General features: G+C 45.3%; 1 protein-coding gene across 2 annotated transcripts; it reads left to right on the top strand.

The window, feature by feature from the left end:
• The first annotated feature begins 828 nt into the window (after positions 1-828).
• On the top strand, positions 829-17,772 carry LOC122436576 (glutathione S-transferase Mu 1). 2 transcript variants are annotated; one of them, XR_006268046.1, is made up of 9 exons: positions 829-978; positions 1,420-1,495; positions 1,925-1,989; positions 2,291-2,372; positions 2,472-2,572; positions 3,685-3,780; positions 3,867-3,977; positions 6,743-6,882; positions 17,395-17,772. XR_006268046.1 is itself a non-coding variant. In XM_043460404.1 (8 exons), the coding sequence occupies exons 1-8, from the start codon at positions 943-945 to the stop codon at positions 6,830-6,832; spliced, it is 657 nt and encodes a 218-aa protein (XP_043316339.1). In that variant the 5' UTR covers positions 829-942; the 3' UTR covers positions 6,833-7,265. The 2 variants fall into 2 exon arrangements, 1 of the variants encoding a protein (XP_043316339.1); XM_043460404.1 differs by lacking the exon at positions 17,395-17,772 and having other exon boundaries at positions 6,743-7,265.
• Positions 17,773-21,007: the final 3,235 nt, after the last annotated feature.

The following is a 21,007-nucleotide window of genomic DNA, read 5'->3' as shown; positions in this document are numbered from 1 at the left end:
CCACCCCTACTGGTCCCCCTTGCAGCAGGAGAGGCTCCTAGATGCTCAAAGAACAGCTCTCCTCCCTTCATTCAGAGCCCTCTGTGACTATCACAGTCCAGGTCATTGACCCAGCCAAAATGAAGGACATCTAGCTGGTTGTTGGGTTATTTCTCGAGTTGCACCTGGATATCTTCTTTGCTGGGCCTGCTTCTGTATTTGGATTCATTATTTAGGCCACAAATCTACTTGATTAATTTACATTTGATGATTATCACTCTTAGCTACACGACTGAAGGGATGAGTCCCCTCTAAGTCCCTGAAAGGAAAGCACTGACGAACTTCTTCCTGTACCTTCTGGGTGTTTCTTGTATCCCATTAATAGTCTGTTCTAGAAGATATGCTGCCGTCAGGAATTCTAAAGAGTCGGGGGAGCATGAGGATTACTTGGAGTACTGATCTTTCTGTGCCAGCGGCTCATTTAGAGTTTCGATTTGAGGGGCACCCACTTAAGACCTTCTCAGAGCCCAAGGGAACTCCGTAACTCAGGAGCAAGTCTGAGTGATCGTCGGAGGGCAAGGGAGGTGAAAGATTCGTGCTGTCGTTAGGATTCAGGCTTGTTCCCCGAGCGCACTACCAACTCCCCCGATTTAGCTGAGATCAGACTGGCGACGGGAACCAGGCTGCCCTCAGCGTCCTGGTGTCCAGAGCTCTGATCCCGCGTTTTGAGGCTGGAGGGGGAAATTGACTATTTCTACAGCCCTGGGCGCAGATGCCTCGTTCAAGAGTAGCGGGTGCCCCGAGTCCCAGGAAGCTTCCGAGATTGGGCAATAGTTGGGGTCGGGGCGGAGAGAGGCGATGGGGCGTGGCCTCACTCAGGCCACACCCAGACTTGACCCAGGCACCGGATAAACTTCCAGATCAACGGTGGGGAGCTGGAAACCCGATCCACAGACGCCGACTATGGCAATGACCCTGGGTTACTGGGACATCCGCGGGGTGAGCGGGGGTCCGCTAGGGCGGGTGGGATGGAGGCGGGCGGGGATATGCTGCGCAGTTGGGGACCGGTAAGCCAGAAAAGTTTTCTGCACGCTGCAGCCTAGCCCCTTCGCACCGCCGCCTCCTTCCCAGGTGTGTGTGTGTGTGTGTGTGTGTGTGTTTCTGCACGCTGCAGCCTAGCCCCTTCGCACCGCCGCCTCCTTCCCAGGTGTGTGTGTGTGTTTCTGCACGCTGCAGCCTAGCCCCTTCGCACCGCCGCCTCCTTCCCAGGTGTGTGTGTGTGTGTGTGTGTGTGTATGTGTGTGTGTGTGCGTGTGCGCGCGTGCTCCGAAGTGGGTGGATGGGGGAGAGGGTTGGGATGGGAGTATGGGAGTGACTGGAACGTTGAAAGTTTTGCAGTCAAGACCTGACGTCTGCCCTGTGTTCTGGCATCTCTCTCAGCTGGCCCATGCCATCCGCCTGCTCCTGGAGTACACAGAATCAAACTATGAGGAAAAGAAGTACACGATGGGGGACGGTAATGGCATCCTTGTTGTGTCCTGACTTCTGCCCAACTCATGCTGGTTTGGTGCCAAGCACCCCATGTCCTGACCCCTGTTGTTCACGTCTGCCGCCCTCCATCAGCTGGAGCAGGGCCCTGCCCCTTCCCTAACCCCTTAGGGTGCAGCTGACCTCCAAGGAAGGATATGACAGTCCACAGCTGGGTCCTGTATCAGCCATTGGCACAGGCTCCCCCTAGTGCTTACCTAAATCCCTTGTAAGGATTACTCATGAAGTTTCAGGAAATTTCTGTTTGTTTTTCATCTCAAAGCTCCATGTGAGATTAGTGGTTCAGATTCCAGATCCACCAGTTCAGGCGGGTCTTGCCCCTGACTCCTTTGTAGGTCCCTTGGAAAGGAGGGTTGGATTCCTGGGAGGTTGTTTCACTGCATCTTCTTTTTCTCAGCTCCCGACTATGACAGAAGCCAGTGGCTGAATGAAAAATTCAAGCTGGGCCTGGACTTCCCCAATGTAGGTGCAGGGGCTGGGGTGCTGGGAGGGGGAGTGGACAGTGTCTCCATCCATCTCCTTTCCTGGCTTAGAGGTTTCAGGAGCAGGTGCTTTCTGCTCTGCCTCTGAGCTTCCTGGTTCTCTGCCCTGCCCTTCCATGATGCTCTGTGTCCCAGCTCATCCCTCCATTTTACAGCATATTATTTAGTGCCCACCATGGGACAGGCTCTGTGAGTGCCAGGTTTCCTCTCTGCCCATGCTCAAGGGAGCAGATGCAGGGGAGCCTGGTGGCTCACCTGACCTGGCCTTGTGGTTCTTCCAGTTGCCCTACTTAATTGATGGAGCTCACAAGCTCACCCAGAGCAAGGCCATCCTTCGCTACATTGCTCGCAAGCACAACATGTGTGAGTGGGGCTGGGGTTGGGGGCAGGGATACAGGTGGCCGTGCCCTGGGCTGGGCTGGGAGGGGATACTGAGGGTGAGTCTCTGTTGTGTGGCTACAGGTGGGGAGACAGAGGAGGAGAAGATTCGCATGGATGTATTGGAGAACCAGGCTATGGACACTGCTAATGAGTTGGCTATACTCTGCTACAACCCTGAATTTGTGAGTCTCCTCCCGCTGATCTGGGCTGGATGTGCTTTAAAAGGAGACTAGATTAGTTTATCCCTTATACACAGATCATTTTGTAATTTGATCTCTTTGGAGCTACTGAGCTGGTCTATATGGAGTCCCCTGAGTGATTCTCATAACTCTAATTCAGGATATAGAAGCTCTGACTCAGTTCTCCCCAATCTAAGGATAGAATCCAGACTCCCCAAGGTGGAAATTCAGTTCCTAGACAGGGTATTTACCTTGTTAGCCCAATGCCTCCTCTTCAGCATTTCAGACATAAATCCATTTTGCCTGGTGGGCAGGGCTGGGTCTACATCTGCATGGTCAGGATCTGTTAAAGTCCTGACTTTGTGAGTCCACTCCTGCTGAGTTGGACAGGGTCCCATCTACATGGGTCCTTTTGCCATTTAAACTCCTTAGAACTCCTGATTCACCAAACTAGTCCCTACAGAGTTCCAAGAGTGACCCTTAGAACTCCCGGTGCATGAAATGCAACCTTGGACTCAGTTCCCATCAATCTTAGGGTAGAGTCCAGCCTCCCAGGGTAGAAATTCAGATCCTAGATAGGTGTTTATGAGTTCAACTAGTGCCTCCTCCTTGGAATCTCGGGGATCAGGACATGTGTCCAGTGGGCAGCCCAGAGTCAGACTTTATTCCTTTCCCTCCTTCCTTTCAGCTTCCAATTCTTTACAACTGTCCAGAAATTGTCCAGGCATCCACACCATTCTGTCTCCCACACTGGAACAAAGGACTTCTTTCCTAGTTATTTTAGTGTTGATCAGCCTGAGGTCTGAGGCCTGAGCTTTGCCAAGTCTCAGAGCACTGCTGGTCTGACCCCGGGCAGGTGTCTGGAGCTGAGTGGTGACAGGGTCAGGGACAGTGTGGTTTTGCCCTTTGTCTTCCCATCGCCTCTCACAGATGGGAGGTGGTCCCCATAGGAGTCTGATGAACACAGGTGGGTTGAATGGCAGCTGGGCACCAACCCAGGTTCAGTCGGGGGACATGGCTGCTCATCTGGCAGCTGGGATCAGACACATCCCCAGGAGGCCTGCTCTGCCATGGAGTCTGTGTCTGAGGGCAGTGACAGCTGTTTTGTGTCTCAGGAGAAACTAAAGTCTCAATACTTGAAGGAGATCCCTGGAAAGATGAAGCTCTACTCAGAGTTTCTGGGGAGGAGGCCTTGGTTTGCAGGGGACAAGGTAAGTGGGATGGCTTTAGGGGAGGGAGAGCTGTCATTTTCCTGAGGTTCAGAGTTTGTGCACATTCATGCTTTGTCTTTCTGCAGCTCACCTATGTGGATTTCCTGGTTTATGACGTTCTTGACATTCACCGCATATTTGAGCCCAAGTGCCTGGATGAATTCCCAAACCTGAAAGACTTCGTTTCTCATTTTGAGGTATTCTCCTGATCCTCCTACTATTAATACATCTCTTTTCTCTACACCCTTCTCCCTGCAGCTTTCCTAATTGAAACGAAAACAAAGTATAACTAGCATTGTTGAGAACTTGGTTTATGCCAGGTTTTCTGCTCAGGACTTTACACACATTGTGTCAGATTTGATCTTTGCCTTATCTCTACAAGGTAAAGAAGTATCACCTCCATCTTAAAGACAAGGGATAAGCCAAAAGGATTTGTAATTTCTGATGGTCACGGAACCAGTACAGGCTGTGCTGGGCTCCCAGTCAGAGTGTCTGGATTCTATGGGCAGCAGTCAGTGGCTCTCTGTTTCCTGTGTGGAAGAGAAAAGCTCAGGCCCCTTTGTTGTCTGGGCTCAGAGTTCTGGAAAGTGTGGAGGAAGCAGAAATCTCAGGAGTTTGGATGTGGCTGGCATTAGCTGAGTTGAGACACAGTAAGAGTGATCTTAGGTGTCAAAGACATGTTTTTTCCTGATCATCCGAGGGCCCTGCAGCTATTGGCTCCCTCTCTGGGGTTGTACTGAGATTTCCAGAAATGTAATTGGTTCTGGGTTTTTCTTCCATAGGTAGGTGCCTTCTTGGGAAGATTTTATCTTGTCTCTATAGTAGGCAGTTTCCTTCCCTCTCTTTCCTTCTTCCAGTTACTCATAATTCTGTCTCAGAGACAGGACAGTCCACTCATTTTAAGTCACATTCACCGATCTGACCCTGTCTTCTGTTTGAGGAACTGTGTCAGGTACAGGAGGGATACAGAAGTCACAGAATCCTGGAGTCCTAACTCTGGGGCTCAGTGCAGCTGGAGAACTACAGGAACCCCGAAGCTGTGTGGTATGGGTGGAAGCCCCTTGGTTCTGGAGGAGCACAGCCTGACCTCACCTCCCAGCTCATCGTCACCCTCAGTCAACTATTAATAATTGGAGAGCAACAAAGAGTTGAGATGAGTGCCTGGGGAGGAGGATGGGGACAGATGTGGACTGCAGTGTGTCGCCTGTTGGCCCCTGGGCTGTGGGGTACAGTCAGTCCTAGGTCTTGGACTCCTGGGAACTCTTGGGCACTGTCTGTCTTGAGAAGATGGTGCATAGGTACATCTGAATGTCTCACTGCCTGGTTGGCTGTAGCAGGACTGGGGATGAGGTAGGTCAGGGCCCAGTGAGAGTGGGCTCAGGTCCCAGGCCAGGAGTTGGATTCTGTCCTTTAAATGGAATAATTAGAGCCTGGTCTTGCTGCTTCACACCCTCCTATCACCTTTCCTCTGGGTTTTGCTGAGTCATTGGGTGAGATCTGGTCTCTTCTGCAAGCTGCTCATGTACTTTCTGAGGCTCTTTGTTGTGCTAGGGGTCCCTCTGTGGGCAAAGCCTGGAGTCTCCCTCTGCGAAAGAACCAGGTTTGTGTGCAGGGGGAAAGACAAGCCCTCCTGTGGGGAGGTGGGGGAAGGGAGTGCTTTGCCAAGAGCAGAGAGTTGGCGAGAGAGCCAGGCTGTGTGCCATGCTATCACTTATTAGTGGCTTGAATGTGAGGAAGGTGCTTAACCTCTGCGATCCTGTTTCCCCTCAGATAAGGACACACTAGAACCACTCTTAGGTTGCTTCTGTGGAGGTTCTCAGTCATCACAGATACCTTAGAATCCCTGTAGTTCTCCAGCTGCTCTGAGCCCCAGAGCCTGGGCGCCAGGTCTGTGTGACTTCTGCTTCCCCTCTGGGCCTGATACAGTGACTGGTACCAGGGGGAGGGTCAGATCAGTGAACATGACTTAAGATGAATGTACAGTCCTGTCTCTGAGACAGAATCATGAGTAACTGGAAGAAGGAAAGAGAGGGAAGGAAATTGCCCATTATAGAGACTTTAAGATACAACCCTCCCTGCTGTATTGAGGGTTTGGGCCTAGATGCCCACAATACAGTGAAGCAAGTCACATAGCTTTTTTGGTTTCTCAGGACATGTAAAAGTTGTTTATAGTATACTGTAGCCTGTAAAATGTGCAATAGCATTATACCTAATTATATATATATATTTACCTTAATTTAAATATCCTTTATTGCTGGGCATTAATTCTCTGGCAGTCCAGTAGTTAGGACTCCATGCTTTCACTGCCAGGGGCCTGGGTTTGATCCCTGCTCTGGAATCTAAGATCCCACATGCTGCACAGCTCGGCCAAACAAATAAACAAAAAAACCCTGAAACTTTCTTACCAAAAAATGCTGAGACCATCATCTGAGTCTTAAATGAGTTTGATTTTTTTTGCCACAGTAACATCAAAGATCACTGATCACAGACTGATATAACAAATATAATGAAAAAGTAGAAATATTGGGAAAATCACCAAAGATGACACAGAGACAGAAAGTGAGCAAATGTGGTTGGAAAAATGGCATCAGTTGACTTGCTTAATGATGGTTGACACAAAGCTTCAAGTTGCGAAATACACAACTTGATTTTGTGCGAATCACAGTAATTTGAAGTGGACTGGAATGAGGGATGGCTGTGTATTCTCATCTCTGTATTTACAGCAGCTAACCCAGCATGTTCTCCATGTGTGGCGGGTCATAGTAAGATACCACATTAGTGACAAGAAAATGAAGAGGTAACTTATCACAACTAGGGACCCTAGGAAGATTGTTTTTTGCTGATTGCTTCTCTCTACAAGGAAAGGTTGGACCAGGGTTCCAACTCAGAGTCTGGAGTGGAACTGCCTGAGCCCCAGTGGGGCAGCAGACCTGAGGCCTGACCTTCTTTTTCCCACCCTCAGGGCCTGAAGAGGATCTCTGCCTACATGAAGTCCAGCCGCTTCCTCCCACAACCTGTGTATTCGAAGATGGCCGTGTGGGGTAGCAAGTAGTGCTCTGGAAGGCAGGAGATGGAGCGAGGAGCCAGTGCTGTGTGTGGAGAGCAGCGGGAGCTTCCTGCACCCCAGGACCAGATGTCTTGTTTTCTCCTTCTTTCTTTCCATTTGTTGCACTTAGGCCTTATTTGACCCCAACTCTTTCCCAACCCCATTCATCCAGGATCTCTAAGCTCTACAGCACCCCACTCTTCTTCAGTGAAGTCACCCCCTGACATTATCCTTTCTGCTCTAAAGCCAGCCAGATCATCCTTCCTTTCCATGTTTTTTTTTTTTCCCCTTCTGTGAGTAGCCTGACCAGACCCCTGGCTTGGAGAGCCCAGGCCTGAGCCCCCAGCACTGCCCTGAAGAGCCTCGTGTGCAGGCCTTGCTGTCCCGGCGTGGGCCCTGCCCAGCCCTGCTGATCACCAATAAAGCCTTAACCACGCCTGCTATGTCTTATCTTTTTCCCTCCTGACCATCTGAACTGTCCAACTGGCCCTGCTGCTTCCTAGGGATGGCGTGGTGATGCTGGCAGTGTCTGGGTGCATAGGGATCCTATCTGGTAGTAAGATGTTCTGAGACTTCTTGTTCCCATTTCTGAGGCCCTCAGAGCAGGAGTCCTCAGAGGGCTCCTTCTGTTAATAGAAGGGAGGCCTCTTCCTGAGCCTCCATCTCTCATCCATTCCTCCTCCTTATTAAGAGCTCAGGCGCCCTCTGTTGGCTGCTGCGCAGCTGTTATTCAGGACCTTTCTGGGTTACTTCCTCATTTTCTTAGCTACCCAGGAGGTAAATTTCTTTAGTCCTCGAATACATGAAGATGTGTTGCTAGTGTACACTGAAGTAATGTTTTTGTTGGTTATACAGTTCTAGGATAAAGACCTTCAGGCCTCTGATGCAATTAGATATAGCTAGAATTAAGCCTTATTCACGGGAACAAGTCTCTCTTGAATACCTGATGGATATATATATATATATATTTTTTTTTTTTTTTTAACTTAAGGCACTTGCTTTTCAGTTCTTGCCAATGTGAGGTATCTAAGTCCAGAGTCTATATAGAGATCTTGGGGCTATTGTGTTCCTAGTTCACACCCTTCTATGAGTATATTAGATTTCCTGGTCTCCTTTACATCAGGCACCATTCATCACTCTGCTTTGCATCCTCTGGAAGTAATTTCAAATCACACTGTCCAGGGGTCTGCTTATGAGAAAGTTTCTAGGACCTCAGGAGTTCCCAGACCATGCTACCATAAATAGTTGTTTATTTGGGGGTCTAGTATTCAGTCAAAGCTCAGTTGGGAGAAAATACTGCAAATCACAAAGGACCTTTATCCAAAAATATTTAGCTGAAAATATAACCAATGAAAAAAAGGCCTAAGCATTTTTTTTTTTTTTTGCCACATCATGTGGCTTATAGGATCTCAGTTTCCAACCAGAGATTGAACCCAGGCCCTGGCATTGAAAGCCCAGAATCCTAAACACTAGTGAACTCTAAGGCCCCTGTCTTGATTGGGCATTACAAAAGAGAATATCCAAAAGGCCAGTAAGCATATGAAAATGTGCCCAACAATATTGGATTTGGGGAAGTTATGAACACAGTTAATCGAATTATATACCCACACAGGCTAAAATTAAAAGGACCAACAATTGTTCACAAATATGTGCAGTAACTGGAACAATCACTCACTGCTGGTGGAACAACCACTTTGGAATACCAACAGCACTTCCTGGAATTAAACAACATCTACCCTATGCCCCTGGAATGCCACGCCTTGTTATATACTAATGCGGATGTGTGCTTATGTCTTCAACAGACATGTACCATAGTGTTCAAAGCGGCTTTATATTAAAAAGCCAAGAACTGGCAACTTTTTAATGTCTGGCAATACAAGAATGGACAGATAAGCTGTGATATGTTATATAAGTCCATTGTACAAATTCATTATTCATATGATGGAGTATTATACAATGTATATACTTATGATGAAAATATTATGAAGGGCTGCTGCTAGACACAATAACATGGATGACTCTCAGAGACACAATATGGACAAAAGGATGCAGACACCAAATGCACCTACTACATCCTTCTATTTACATGATCATTAACAGGCAAAATAAGTCCAGGGTAACAGAGGTCAGCTGAATGGTGAGCTTGTCTTTGTTGAAGAGATTGTGTGGGGCTGGAAATGTTCTCTATCTTGATCCAGGTGGTGATTCCATAAAAAGATACATATCTAAAAACCCATTGAGTTGTCCACCTAAGATGGTGCACCTTACTGCTTGTGATGGACATAAACATGGTCTCATTGTTACATTGCTTATGTTTTTCTTTATCATCAGTCTTCCCCGTAGGATATAAATACCATGAAAGCAGGCATTTCTGTCTCTTCTTGTTCCTGGTCTTTCAGGTGTGTTTGTATACAAATGGAACAGCACCTGGAAGATACTGGGTGTTCAGTGAAGAGTTATTAAGCTAGTTGTATTTAATATTAGTTGTATTCACTTGATTTTTACTCATGCCTACTTCTTTGGGTACATGTAATTTGTGTGTACATACATTTTTAGGTTCTGCTCTTTTTTCTCTTAATGTTTCCCTTAAAAATCTATACCTATTAGCCATACACTTGTGCACATATTACTAAATATTTACTGGATATGTCTCAATGCTTCCAGTAGATAAAGTGTAATTTGCCTAGTCAGTCACTCACTACTGGGCAATCTGGGGTTTTCTATTTTTTACTTTTCCTTATGATAGTGTCATCTTAAGCTAATGTTTTCCTCTGGTTTGTGGCCTTTATTTGGTAGTTCCCCTGGCAGATACTAGAAGGCAAAGTGTGAGAATGGTTTAAGCTTTAATAGCAGACTATTTTATTGCTCTGGAGAGAGAGTAATTTATTTGATGGTGCCCCCAGCAAGGCATGCGGGCCCTTTTCCTGTACCTTAGGCACTTGGGGTGTCATAATTTCATCGTATGCTAATTTTACGGGCTCATTATCATACCCTGCCATTTCCTACCTTTACATTTTTCTAATTGTTTACTGGCTGTGCATGTTTCCACTTGCTGAATAAATCCCAGTCTATAAATCTCCCTGTGTCCCATGCTCACCCCATTACTCATTTAATTCTGGATCACAGTTTAAAGATGAAGTGATGGTAGTCACAACCTTTTTTTAATGGGCAAAGTGGAACTTACTGTGGTTCTATTCTAGCTTATTATCTAGAGCAAATGAACACACACTTTGAATATGATAATAAATATGTTTTTAAAGCAAAATATAAGAGCTAAAGCAATCCATTTTTACAAGACTTATGAATTAGAGGGGACTGGCTGAGATGCCTTATAAAAGAACTCTAAGTAGGTTTGGAGAGAAGAGGTCCTCTTTTCCACTGGTCAATCTCCTTGACATTGTCATTATTTTAAGGTCTTTAAAGGGCAAGTTGTGGGCAAACAGTGGTAATTGAGATGCACTGTGGTCCTGTCCATCACCAATATCCTTGTGTGGCAGTCATTAGATGCTTACATATTCAACTTTCGATCACCCTACGAGGGTGATAAAAACAGAGGTCTCAGTCTAGACACTGAGTTCACAGTGACTTATTGCAAATTTCTGTACAATCTTCTCAGTCATGTGGGTTTTTTATTATTATTATTTTGTTTTTCAAATTTCTTTTCCTGTTTCTCAGTGCCAGGGAGGTTTCCAGCTGTGATCTTAGAGGTAGGGTCAGCCAACCCAGCCCTTCACCTTTGGTGTAATGGGGTTGCTTCACCTCTGTTGCAGGACCACCCCACTTCCAGGGGCTGGAAGATGGCCTGCAGACTGTCACAGGAGCTGTGGACCCCAGCGTCTGACTGTGGGGAGCATGGCTGTCCAGGCTTCTCCTGAGCACGTCACTGCTTTTCAGACACGGGTGTCCTGATGACCGCCTGACCCAGCTCCCCCAGTCTAAGCGGGGCTGTGCTGTGAGAGACACACCAAAGACCTCCCCCAAACTTGCCCCTTGGACACGGTGTAACAATCCATTCAGTTCTTCCCGGTATAGACATGTCAGCAGTTCCTGGAGAATGAGCTGTCTTAGCAGAGGTCAGTGCTGCGGCCCTGGAAGCTTGGTGAGCTCCGCTCTCTGACAACCAGAGCGACCCCACACCACCACACTCTGCACCCGGGAGGCCCAGGCTGCCAGCCCAGCACCACATTCTCTGCCCCGCTCTCCTGCTCTTGTCCTGATCTGCTGCCTGGTGCCTGCGGAGACAGCCCCCAGAGGAAGACAGTTTCTGGTCGTCCCTGCAGACAGCCCTCCCTGCTGTCGGTCTGTGACCAGGCTCGTGGGTGCTCTGGCTCCTCCTGCCAGGGCAGTAGGAGGAAAACCAGCTGCAGGTTTTGACCTCTGGTCGTAGACTAGAATATCTTAACCTCAGCACCAGACAATTTAGATGGCGTAATTCTAGACTGTGGAGGGCTGTCCTAGGCATAGTGAGGTTTTTTGCAGTATCCCAACCCCTCACCCATTAGCTGCCAGTAGCACTTCCCAGTCATGACAATCACAAAACTCTACCAGTGATTTGTGAATTGCTCATGGTGGAAGACAACAGATGTAGTGGGTGGAGGTGAGCACTTTAAAAAGGGAATAGGATTTAAATATCAGAATGTAACATATATTGATAAGGTAAGTCTTTCTTAATGAAACTTTTTCAATTAATAATAACATAGGTATGCATGTTCTGGATCATGTGATAAGTATATTTTTTAAGGTTTGATGTATCAGACTTCTAGAAATTTTCAGAAATTACAAAGAACTTGTGTAGATCCTGGATGCTAGTTTTCCAAACTTGCTTTCTCCTCTCTCTCACCTCCCTGTCCCTCTGTCTTTTCTCTGGTTCTCAAATGCTCCCTGTGAGCACAGGGTATTTATACCAAAACACCACACTCTGTGCTTCTAAGCTGTCATTGCTGATATTTGGATTTAGGTTCATAAGTGACAGTGATTATAATCATCCTCACCTGTGTTGTCCTTTCCAGGTTAAGGCATTCAGGCCACACTTGTCTACAGTTTGTGAAAATTTATGTAATCCATTCCTTTTTTGAAAGTTTTGAGTAATAATCCAGAAAATTTTCGAGGACCAAGTGTCCTTTTGTGTTATCATTTTTCTTTATGGATCTTCATTCAAAATATTTATGTCTTTTAACACATGTTTTAATACATTTATGTTAGCTCTGTTTGGTTGTCAGGAAGATCCCCTGGAGAAGGAAATGGCAACCAACTCCAGTATTCTTATCTGGCAAATTCTATGTACAGAGGAACCTGGCAGGCTACAGTCTATGTGGTCTCAAAGAGTCATACACGACTGGGTGACTAACACTTTCACTTTATTTGGTTGCAACGGTAATTAGCCATTACCTGAGAAAAATATTTCCCCAGTTTAAAAAAATGTAACTGACTTTGAGGACTTTTGCTCAGTCCTGATTGTTTCTAAATGGTAACAGTGTTTTTGTTTTTGTTGTTAGACAGATGAAATATTGATTAGGCTAATGTTTTCAGAGAATTAACAAACTATTTTATAAACATATTAGGTTTGAAATTTTTCTTTTTAACATTGTTTCTTATTTTCCATATTTTTCACCTTGAAGTTAGTTTCTTTTCTAAAATCCTGCAGTCCTCGTTTGTCTGCATTTCTTTATTCAAAGTAATATAAGTAGATAATTTTTTTTTCTGATATCCCACTTGGCAGATTCTTATCAATATTTATTTTATTTTCTTACTTTCAAGTGAAAAATATATTCCTTTGATTTAACAATCTTTAAAAAATTAACATAAATTAGGACACATTTAAATCTTGCTGTTTGTATTTATTTATACTATGTAATTTAGTATTCCGAGGTTATATCACATAGAATTTCTGTTAATTCACTAGAGAGTTCAGAATGTCAGCGCTAGAGTTGGAGGGAATTATGGAGGGCCATGCAGAAGAGAGACCAGAGGCTGGACTTCTTGACTGAATACTGGACACTATATGTTCTGATGTCCTGCACCATGTTCTATAAAATAATAGAACCTGTCAACATTCTAGAGTCAAGAGAAAGCACATGTAAATCCAGAAGATGTGGCCACATTGACTCTGAGTATCAGCGAGGCAACCACTGGCTGCATCACACGCTGCATCACTCTCCAGTTTCAGACACCTAGGGCAGGTGTCTGGAGCTGAGTGGTGACGGGTCAGGAACAGTGTGGTTTTTGCCCTCTGCCTTCCCATCGCCTCTCACACGTGGGAGGTGGTACCCATAGGAGTCTAGTGAACACAGGTGGGTTGAATTGCAGCGTGGGCACCGACCCCGGTTCAGTCGGAAAGCATGGCTGCTCATCTGGCAGCTGGGATCAGACACAGCCCTGGGAGGCCTGCTCTCTGCCAGGGAGTCGGTATCTGAGGGCAGTGACAGCTGTGTTTTCCTTCAGGAGAAAATGAAACCTGCGTAATTGGAGGGAATCCCTCTGAAGATGAAGCTTTTATCCCAATTTCTGGGAAAAAGGCATTGGTTTGCAGGGGACAAGGTAAGGGGGCGGGGAGGGCAGATTTGAGAGCCAGGATTTCATTTTGCCCAGGTTCAGAGTTTAATGCCCATTCTTGCTTTGCCTTTCTGCAGCTCACCCATGTGGATTTCTCTACTTATGACATTGTTGACCTGCACCACAGATTGGAACCTAAGCCTGGATGAATTCCCAAACCTGAAAGACTTCCTCGACTGCTTTGATTTAATTCTCCTGAACTTCTCACTATTTATATCTCTTTTTTCTTCTCCAGGATGCTTTCTTAGTCTCGGGGCTAAAAATTAAGAATACCTACCATTTATCAATGATTGATTTATACCAGGATATCTGCTGAGCATCTTACATATATTGTGTTTCATCTTTGCAACATTTCTACATGGTAGAAGAATTATCATCTCCATCTTTTTTTAATTAATTATTTTAATTGGAGGATAATTTCTTTACAATATTGTGGTGGTTATTGCCATACATTGACATGAATCACCCATGGGTGCACATTATCACCTCTGTCTTATAGTAAGGAATTAAGTTGAAAGGACAAGTAATTGCTGAAGATCACAGACAGCCTGTGCTGGGCTCCCAGTGAGAGCATCCGGCGTCTATGGGCAACAGTCAGTGGTTCTCTGTTTCTTGTACTGAAAAGAAAAGCTCAGGTCCTTTTCTTGTCTGAGTTCACAGCCCTGGACAGTGTGGAGGAAGCAGAACCTTCAGGAGATGGTATGCAGCTGTGATTAGTAGAGTGAGACACAGTAGGATTGATATCAAGTATCAAAGACAGAGACAATTTTTTCTCCTGGTTCCTGGGGAGCTTAGCAGCAATCATATCCCAGCCTGGGGTTGTATTAGGATTCCTAGGACTAAATGGGGTCTTCCCTGGGGGCTCAGTGGTAAAGAATCTGCCTGCAATGAAGACCCAGATTCAATCCCTGGGTTTGAATCCCAGGGGGATCCCCTGGAGGAGGGCATGACAACCCACTCCAGTATTCTTGCCTAGAGAATCCAATGGACAGAGGAGCCTGGCAGCTGCAGTCTGTGGAGTCATACAGAGTCAGACACGACTGAAGCGTCTGAGCAGCAGCCCCAGAACTAATTGACGCTGACATTTGAAAACATAGGTAGATGCCCATGTGGAAGTATTTTTCTTGACACCTCTTGTGATGACCACTACTCTTTCCTTTCTGTCTTCCTTTCCTTCTTCCTTCCAATCACCCCAGATTCTGTCTCAGAGATGTGATAGAACATCATTTTAAGTCACGTTCACTGATCTGACCCTCTCCTCAGTATGAGGCACTGAGTCAGGCGCAGGGGAGATGCAGAAGTCACATAATATGGTGCCCAACCTCTGGGGCTCAGGCAGCTAGAGAACTATAGGAACCCCGAGCGGTGTGGTGCGGGTGGAGCCTCCGTGGTTCTGGAGGAGGGCAGCCTGACCTCATTTCCCAGCTCACCACTGGTACCCTCAGTCAGCCAACTAGGGAGCGACAGTCTGCTTTATGTCAGGTTTGGGAATTTGAAGCTCTAGTCCAGTAGGTTTTCAGCCTACAGTCTGCTTTCTATTCCCTCTCTCCATCATACAATCTCCTTTCTCAGCTAGTTCTCATCAGTTCTGTTCTAGTCCAAGCTGATCGGCCTCGGGGATCATTCAAGAGCTGGGATGATGGCCTGGAAGTGAGTTGGAGACAGATGTGGGCTGCAGTGTGTGGCCTGTTGGGGCCTGGACTGTGGAATATAGGCAGCCCCAGGATGTTTGAATCCTTGAAACTCTAGGGGCCCAGTGAGACTAGGCTCAAGTCTCAGGCCAGGCAGCTGGACTTTGTTCTTAAAGAGAAATAATTAGAATCTGGTACTGAGCTTTATAGTATTCTTTTTTTGCTTCTTCTTTTTTTCTTTTTTGGTTTTTCCATTCTTTTTTTTTTTCTCTCCGACTGCCGGCGACGGCCGGGTATAGTATTCTTGCCTGGAGAATCCCATGGACGGAGGAGCCTGGTAGGCTACAGTCCACGGGGTCACAAAGAGTCGGACACGACTGAGCGACTTCACTTCACTGAGCTTTATACTTTTCTATCAGCTTTCATCCAGGTTTGCTGAGTCATTGGGTACAGTGGTCTCTTCTGCAAGTTGTTTATGTATTTCTGAGTCTCTTTGTGGTGCTAGGGGGCCCTCTGTGGGCAAAGCCTGGAGCCTGCCTCTGATAAAATTTATGTTTATAGTATACTGTAAACTTTTTTTAAAAGTAATTTTTCTAAAAAAAAAAATAATAATTTTTAAAATTTATTTATTTTTGGCTGTGCTTGGTCTTCATGGCTGGGTTGGCTTTTCTCTAGTTGTGCCAAGCAGGGGCTACTCTCTACTTGCAGTTGGCAGATTTCTCATTGCAGTGGCTTCTCTTGTTGCTGAGCAGAGGCTCTAGGAACGTGGGCTTCAGTAGTTTAGCATGTGGAATAGCTGTGGCTCCCGGGCTTGTTTGCTGCATGGCATGTGGGATCTTCCTGGATCAAGGATGGAACATGTGTCTTTTGCATTGACAGGCAGATTCTTTATCACTGAACCACCAAGGAAGCCCCTACTGTAATCTACAAAGTGTGCAATAGCATTATGTCTACAAAAAGAATGTATTTACCTTAATTTAAAACAGTTTATTGCTAAGAAGTGCTAACCATCATCTGAGCATTCAGGGAATTGTAGTGTTTTTGCAATTGTTGTTGCATAGTCACTAATTCAAGTCCAACTCTTTGTAACCCCATTGGCTGCAGCACATCAGTCTTCTCTGTCCTTTACTATCTCCTGAAGATTGCTCAGTCTTGTGTCCATTGAGTCAATGATGCCATCCAACCAACTCATCCTCTGTTGCCTCTGTTGCCCTCAATCTTTCCCAGTATCAGTCTTTTCCAGTGAGTCTCCTCTTCACATCAGGTGGCCAAATTATTGTACCTTCAGCATCAGTCCTTCCAATGAATATTCAGGGTTAATTTCCTTAAGGATTGACTGGTTTGATCTCTTTGCTGTCCAAGGGACTCTAAAGAGTCTTCTCCAGAACCACAATTTGAAAACATCCATTCTTTGGTGCTCAGCCTCCTTTAGGGTCTAACTCTCACTTCCGTACATGACTACAGGGAAAACCATAGCTTTGACTATAGGGACCTTTGTCAGCAAAGTGATGTCTCTGCTTTTTAATATGCTGTCTAGGTTTGTCATAACTTTCCTTCCAAGGAGCAGGCGTCTTTTAATTTCATGGCTGCAGTCACCATCTGCAGTGATTTTGGAGCCAAAGAAAAGAAAATCTGCCACTGCTTCCACTTTTTCTCCTCCTATTTTCCATGAAGTGATGGGACCAGATGCCATGATCTTAGTTTTTTGAATGTTGAGTTTTGCAAAAGTAAGATCAAATGATCACAGACCACCTTAACAAATGTAATGATTATGAAAAATTTGAAAATGGTGCTATAATGACCAAAATGTGACAGAGACATTTAGCGACATTTATGAGCAAATAAATGCTCTTGGAATGAATAGCGGCGATATACTTACTTGATGCAAGGTTGACACCAACCTTAGTTTGTAAAACACACAATACCTGGGATGCACAGTTAAGCGAAGTGTAATAGAACCAGAGATGCCTATACATCACCCTCTCTGGTGGATATCCACAGAGTGGAGTCTCTGTGTGCGGTAGGTCTTAGTAAGATAGCACATTAGTTAGAGGAAACCGAAGGGGTTGAGTTCTCAGCACTAGGGACGGCAGGAAGACTGCCTTCTCTAACACTTGCCCCCACAAGGAGGGGCTGTCCTGGGGTTCCCAACTTGGGTATCTGAAATGGAGCTGCTGGAGCCCCAGTGGGGCAGCTGATCGTGATCCAACTTCCTTTTTCTTATCCTTATGGCCTCGAGAGGATTTCTGCTTACATGAAGTGCAGCTGCTTCCTCCCGTGCCCTTTGTACATAAAGAGTGCCATGTGGGGCAGCAAGTAGTGCCCTGGAAGGCAGGAGATGGAGCGAGGAGCCAGTGCCATGCTTGCTGCACCAGGGCCCTGGAGAGCAGCGGGAGCTTCCTGCACCCCAGGACCAGATGTCTTGTTTTTTCCTTGTTTCTTTCTGTTTGTCCCCACTCAGGCCCTATTTGGCCCCAACTCTTTCCCAATCCCATTCATCCAGGATCTCTAAGCTCTACAGCACCCTACTCTTCTTCAGTGAAGTCACCCCCTGACATTATCCTTTCTGCTCTAAAGCCAGCCAGATCATCCTTCCTTTCCATGTGTTTTTTTCCCTTCTGTGAGTAGCCTGACCAGACCCCTGGCTTGGAGAGCCCAGGCCTGAGCCCCCAGCACTGCCCTGAAGAGCCTCGTGTGCAGGCCTTGCTCTCCCGGCGTGGGCCCTGCCCAGCCCTGCTGATCACCAATAAAGCCTTAACCACGCCTGCTATGTCTTATCTTTTTCCCTCCTGACCGTCTGAACTGTCCAACTGGCCCTGCTGCTTCCTAGGGATGGCGTGGTGATGCTGGCAGTGTCTGGGTGCATAGGGATCCTGATCCTATCTGGTAGTAAGAAGTTCTGAGATTTCTTGTTCCCATTTCTGAGGCCCTCAGAGCAGGAGTCCTCAGAGGGCTCCTTCTGTTAATAGAAGGGAAGCCTCTTCCTGAGCCTCCGTCTCTCATCCATTCTTCCTCCTTATCAAGGGCTCATGGGCTTTGTAGAGCTGTGTGTCTTAGTAGGGCTCAGAGTGGTGGGATGCCTAGTGGAGAGAACAGGATTTGTTTCCCCTCGTAGTGCATGGCTTTATCACCTCTGGGATGTGATCACATCTGGAATGTGTCTAGGGCCCCATCTCCACTTTTCTCAGATGCCTTCAAGGTGCCTTATGTTGGCTTCTACACAGCTATCGTTCAGGACCTTCATTCTTGGTTTGCTTCCTCATTTTCTTGGCTACCTAGGAGATAAATTTCTTTAGCCCTTGCATATCTGCAGATGTATTGCTAGTGTACATTGAACTAACATTTTGGTTGGGTATAGGATTCTAAGACGAAGATCTTCAAGCCTCTGACGAAATTAGTCATAGCTTCTAGAATTCAGCGTTGTTCATAAGAGGGTGATGGCATTCTTCCCTGAATCTCTGGTAGATGGCTGATAATGCTGATGACTCTACTTTTAGTATCTGTGCTTCCGAAGTGACCACAATATCCATAACCCTAAAGACGTGGCTGTGTTAATTATTTTTTTTTCTCCTTTATTTATTTATTTTTTTTTTTCCATTGGGTTTTGTCATACATTGATATGAATCAGCCATAGATTTACACGTATTCCCCATCCCGATCCCCCCTCCCACCTCCCTCTCCACCCGATTCCTGTGGGTCTTCCAGTGCACCAGGCCCGAGCACTTGTCTCATGCATCCCACCTGGGCTGGTGATCTGTTTCACCATAGATAATATACATGCTGTTCTTTCGAAACATCCCACCCTCACCTTCTCCCACAGAGTTCAAAAGTCTGTTCTGTACTTCTGTGTCTCTTTTTCTGTTTTGCATATAGGGTTATCGTTACCATCTTTCTAAATTCCATATATATGTGTTAGTATGCTGTAATGTTCTTTATCTTTCTGGCTTACTTCACTCTGTATAATGGGCTCCAGTTTCATCCATCTCATTAGAACTGATTCAAATGAATTCTTTTTAATGGCTGAGTAATATTCCATGGTGTATATGTACCACAGCTTCCTTATCCATTCATCTGCTGATGGGCATCTAGGTTGCTTCCATGTCCTGGCTATTATAAACAGTGCTGCGATGAACATTGGGGTGCACGTGTCTCTTTCAGATCTGGTTTCCTCAGTGTGTATGCCCAGAAGTGGGATTGCTGGGTCATATGGCAGTTCTATTTCCAGTTTTTTAAGAATCTCCACACTGTTTTCCATAGTGGCTGTACTAGTTTGCATTCCCACCAACAGTGTAAGAGGGTTCCCTTTTCTCCACACCCTCTCCAGCATTTATTGCTTGTAGACTTTTGGATAGCAGCCATCCTGACTGGCGTGTAATGGTACCTCATTGTGGTTTTGATTTGCATTTCTCTGATAATGAGTGATGTTGAGCATCTTTTCATGTGTTTGTTAGCCATCTGTATGTCTTCTTTGGAGAAATGTCTGTTTAGTTCTTTGGCCCATTTTTTGATTGGGTCATTTATTTTTCTGGAATTGAGCTGCAGGAGTTGCTTGTATATTTTTGAGATTAATCCTTTGTCTGTTTCTTCATTTGCTATTATTTTCTCCCAATCTGAGGGCTGTCTTTTCACCTTACTTATAGTTTCCTTTGTAGTGCAAAAGCTTTTAAGTTTCATTAGGTCCCATTTGTTTAGTTTTGCTTTTATTTCCAATATTCTGGGAGGTGGGTCATAGAGGATCCTGCTGTGATTTATGTCGGAGAGTGTTTTGCCTATGTTCTCCTCTAGGAGTTTTATAGTTTCTGGTCTTACATTTAGATCTTTAATCCATTTTGAGTTTATTTTTGTGTATGGTGTTAGAAAGTGTTCTAGTTTCATTCTTTTACAAGTGGTTGACCAGTTATCCCAGCACCACTTGTTAAAGAGGTTGTCTTTTTTCCATTGTATATCCTTACCTCCTTTGTCAAAGATAAGGTGTCCATAGGTTCGTGGATTTATCTCTGGGCTTTCTATTCTGTTCCATTGATCTATATTTCTGTCTGTGGCTGTGTTAATTAAACCAACAACTTAAACTGGTTTTCATTCATTAAATATTAAATATAGTTTTAAAATTGGGGACAAGTTTCTGTTACATTTAGAAATACTTAATTTGTAAACACTTTTAAGTCAATTAAACAGAATTCTTTCATTAATTAATTTTAATAATGCTATTCTGAGGGAGGAGCATATCATATTTATAATGTGCACAGACAAGCATACATCCAGATAGACACAGAGATCTCACAGTTTTATTTTAAAACTTAGTCATGGGGATTTCCTGGTGGTCTGGTGACTAAGACTGCATGCTCCCAATGCAGGGAGCCCAGTTTTGATCCCTGGTCAGGGATCTAGATCCCACATGCCACAACTAAGAGTTCACGTGCTACAATTAAGCCCTCACACAGCCAAATAAATAAATGAAATATTTTTTAAAAGTAAAAAAAAATTGTCGTGAATCAAGTATTGTACTTTAAACTCACTAATTCATAAGTTGGAATAATTCATTTACCATCTTGAATTTAAAGAAAGACCTAGAACCCTTTCCCCTTTTTTCCTTCATTTTTAGGTTCTACTGATGGACCCAAGGCTGCCGTTTCAGGCAATATGGGCTGTGTTTACAAGTCTCAGGACATGACAAGAATTATAACCACAAGCTTTCTCCTGGGAGTACTTTTGTTCCCTTAAGTTCTGAATCTGTAAAAGATGTTTTTCTCTAATTTCAGAAACAAAAAACCAGTTTGGGAATGATGAAAGAGCCCTATCCTGGCCAATTTGGGGCAAGATAAGGACTTTCAGGTATTGGCTGTGTACCAATTGTAAACAAAGCCAGCTGGAGTTTTAGTGGCTGGCTGCCAACCCCAGAGCTGATAGACTTTCAATTCAGTTCAGTCACTCAGTCTTGTCTGACTCTTTGCAACCTCATGGACTGCAGCACGCCAGGCCTCCCTGTCCATCACCAACT

The sequence above is a fragment of the Cervus canadensis genome, chromosome 2, assembly GCF_019320065.1.
Source record: "Cervus canadensis isolate Bull #8, Minnesota chromosome 2, ASM1932006v1, whole genome shotgun sequence".
NCBI lineage: Eukaryota > Metazoa > Chordata > Mammalia > Artiodactyla > Cervidae > Cervus > Cervus canadensis.
This window is presented reverse-complemented; position numbering and strand designations above follow the sequence as displayed.

Coding starts and splice junctions, on each gene's coding strand:
- LOC122436576 (XM_043460404.1), top strand. CDS start 943: ATGGCAATGACCCTGGGTTACTGGGACATCCGCGGG. Junction 2,373..2,471: donor TGCTCGCAAGCACAACATGT/GTGAGTGGGGCT, acceptor GTGTGGCTACAG/GTGGGGAGACAGAGGAGGAG. Junction 3,781..3,866: donor CTTGGTTTGCAGGGGACAAG/GTAAGTGGGATG, acceptor GTCTTTCTGCAG/CTCACCTATGTGGATTTCCT.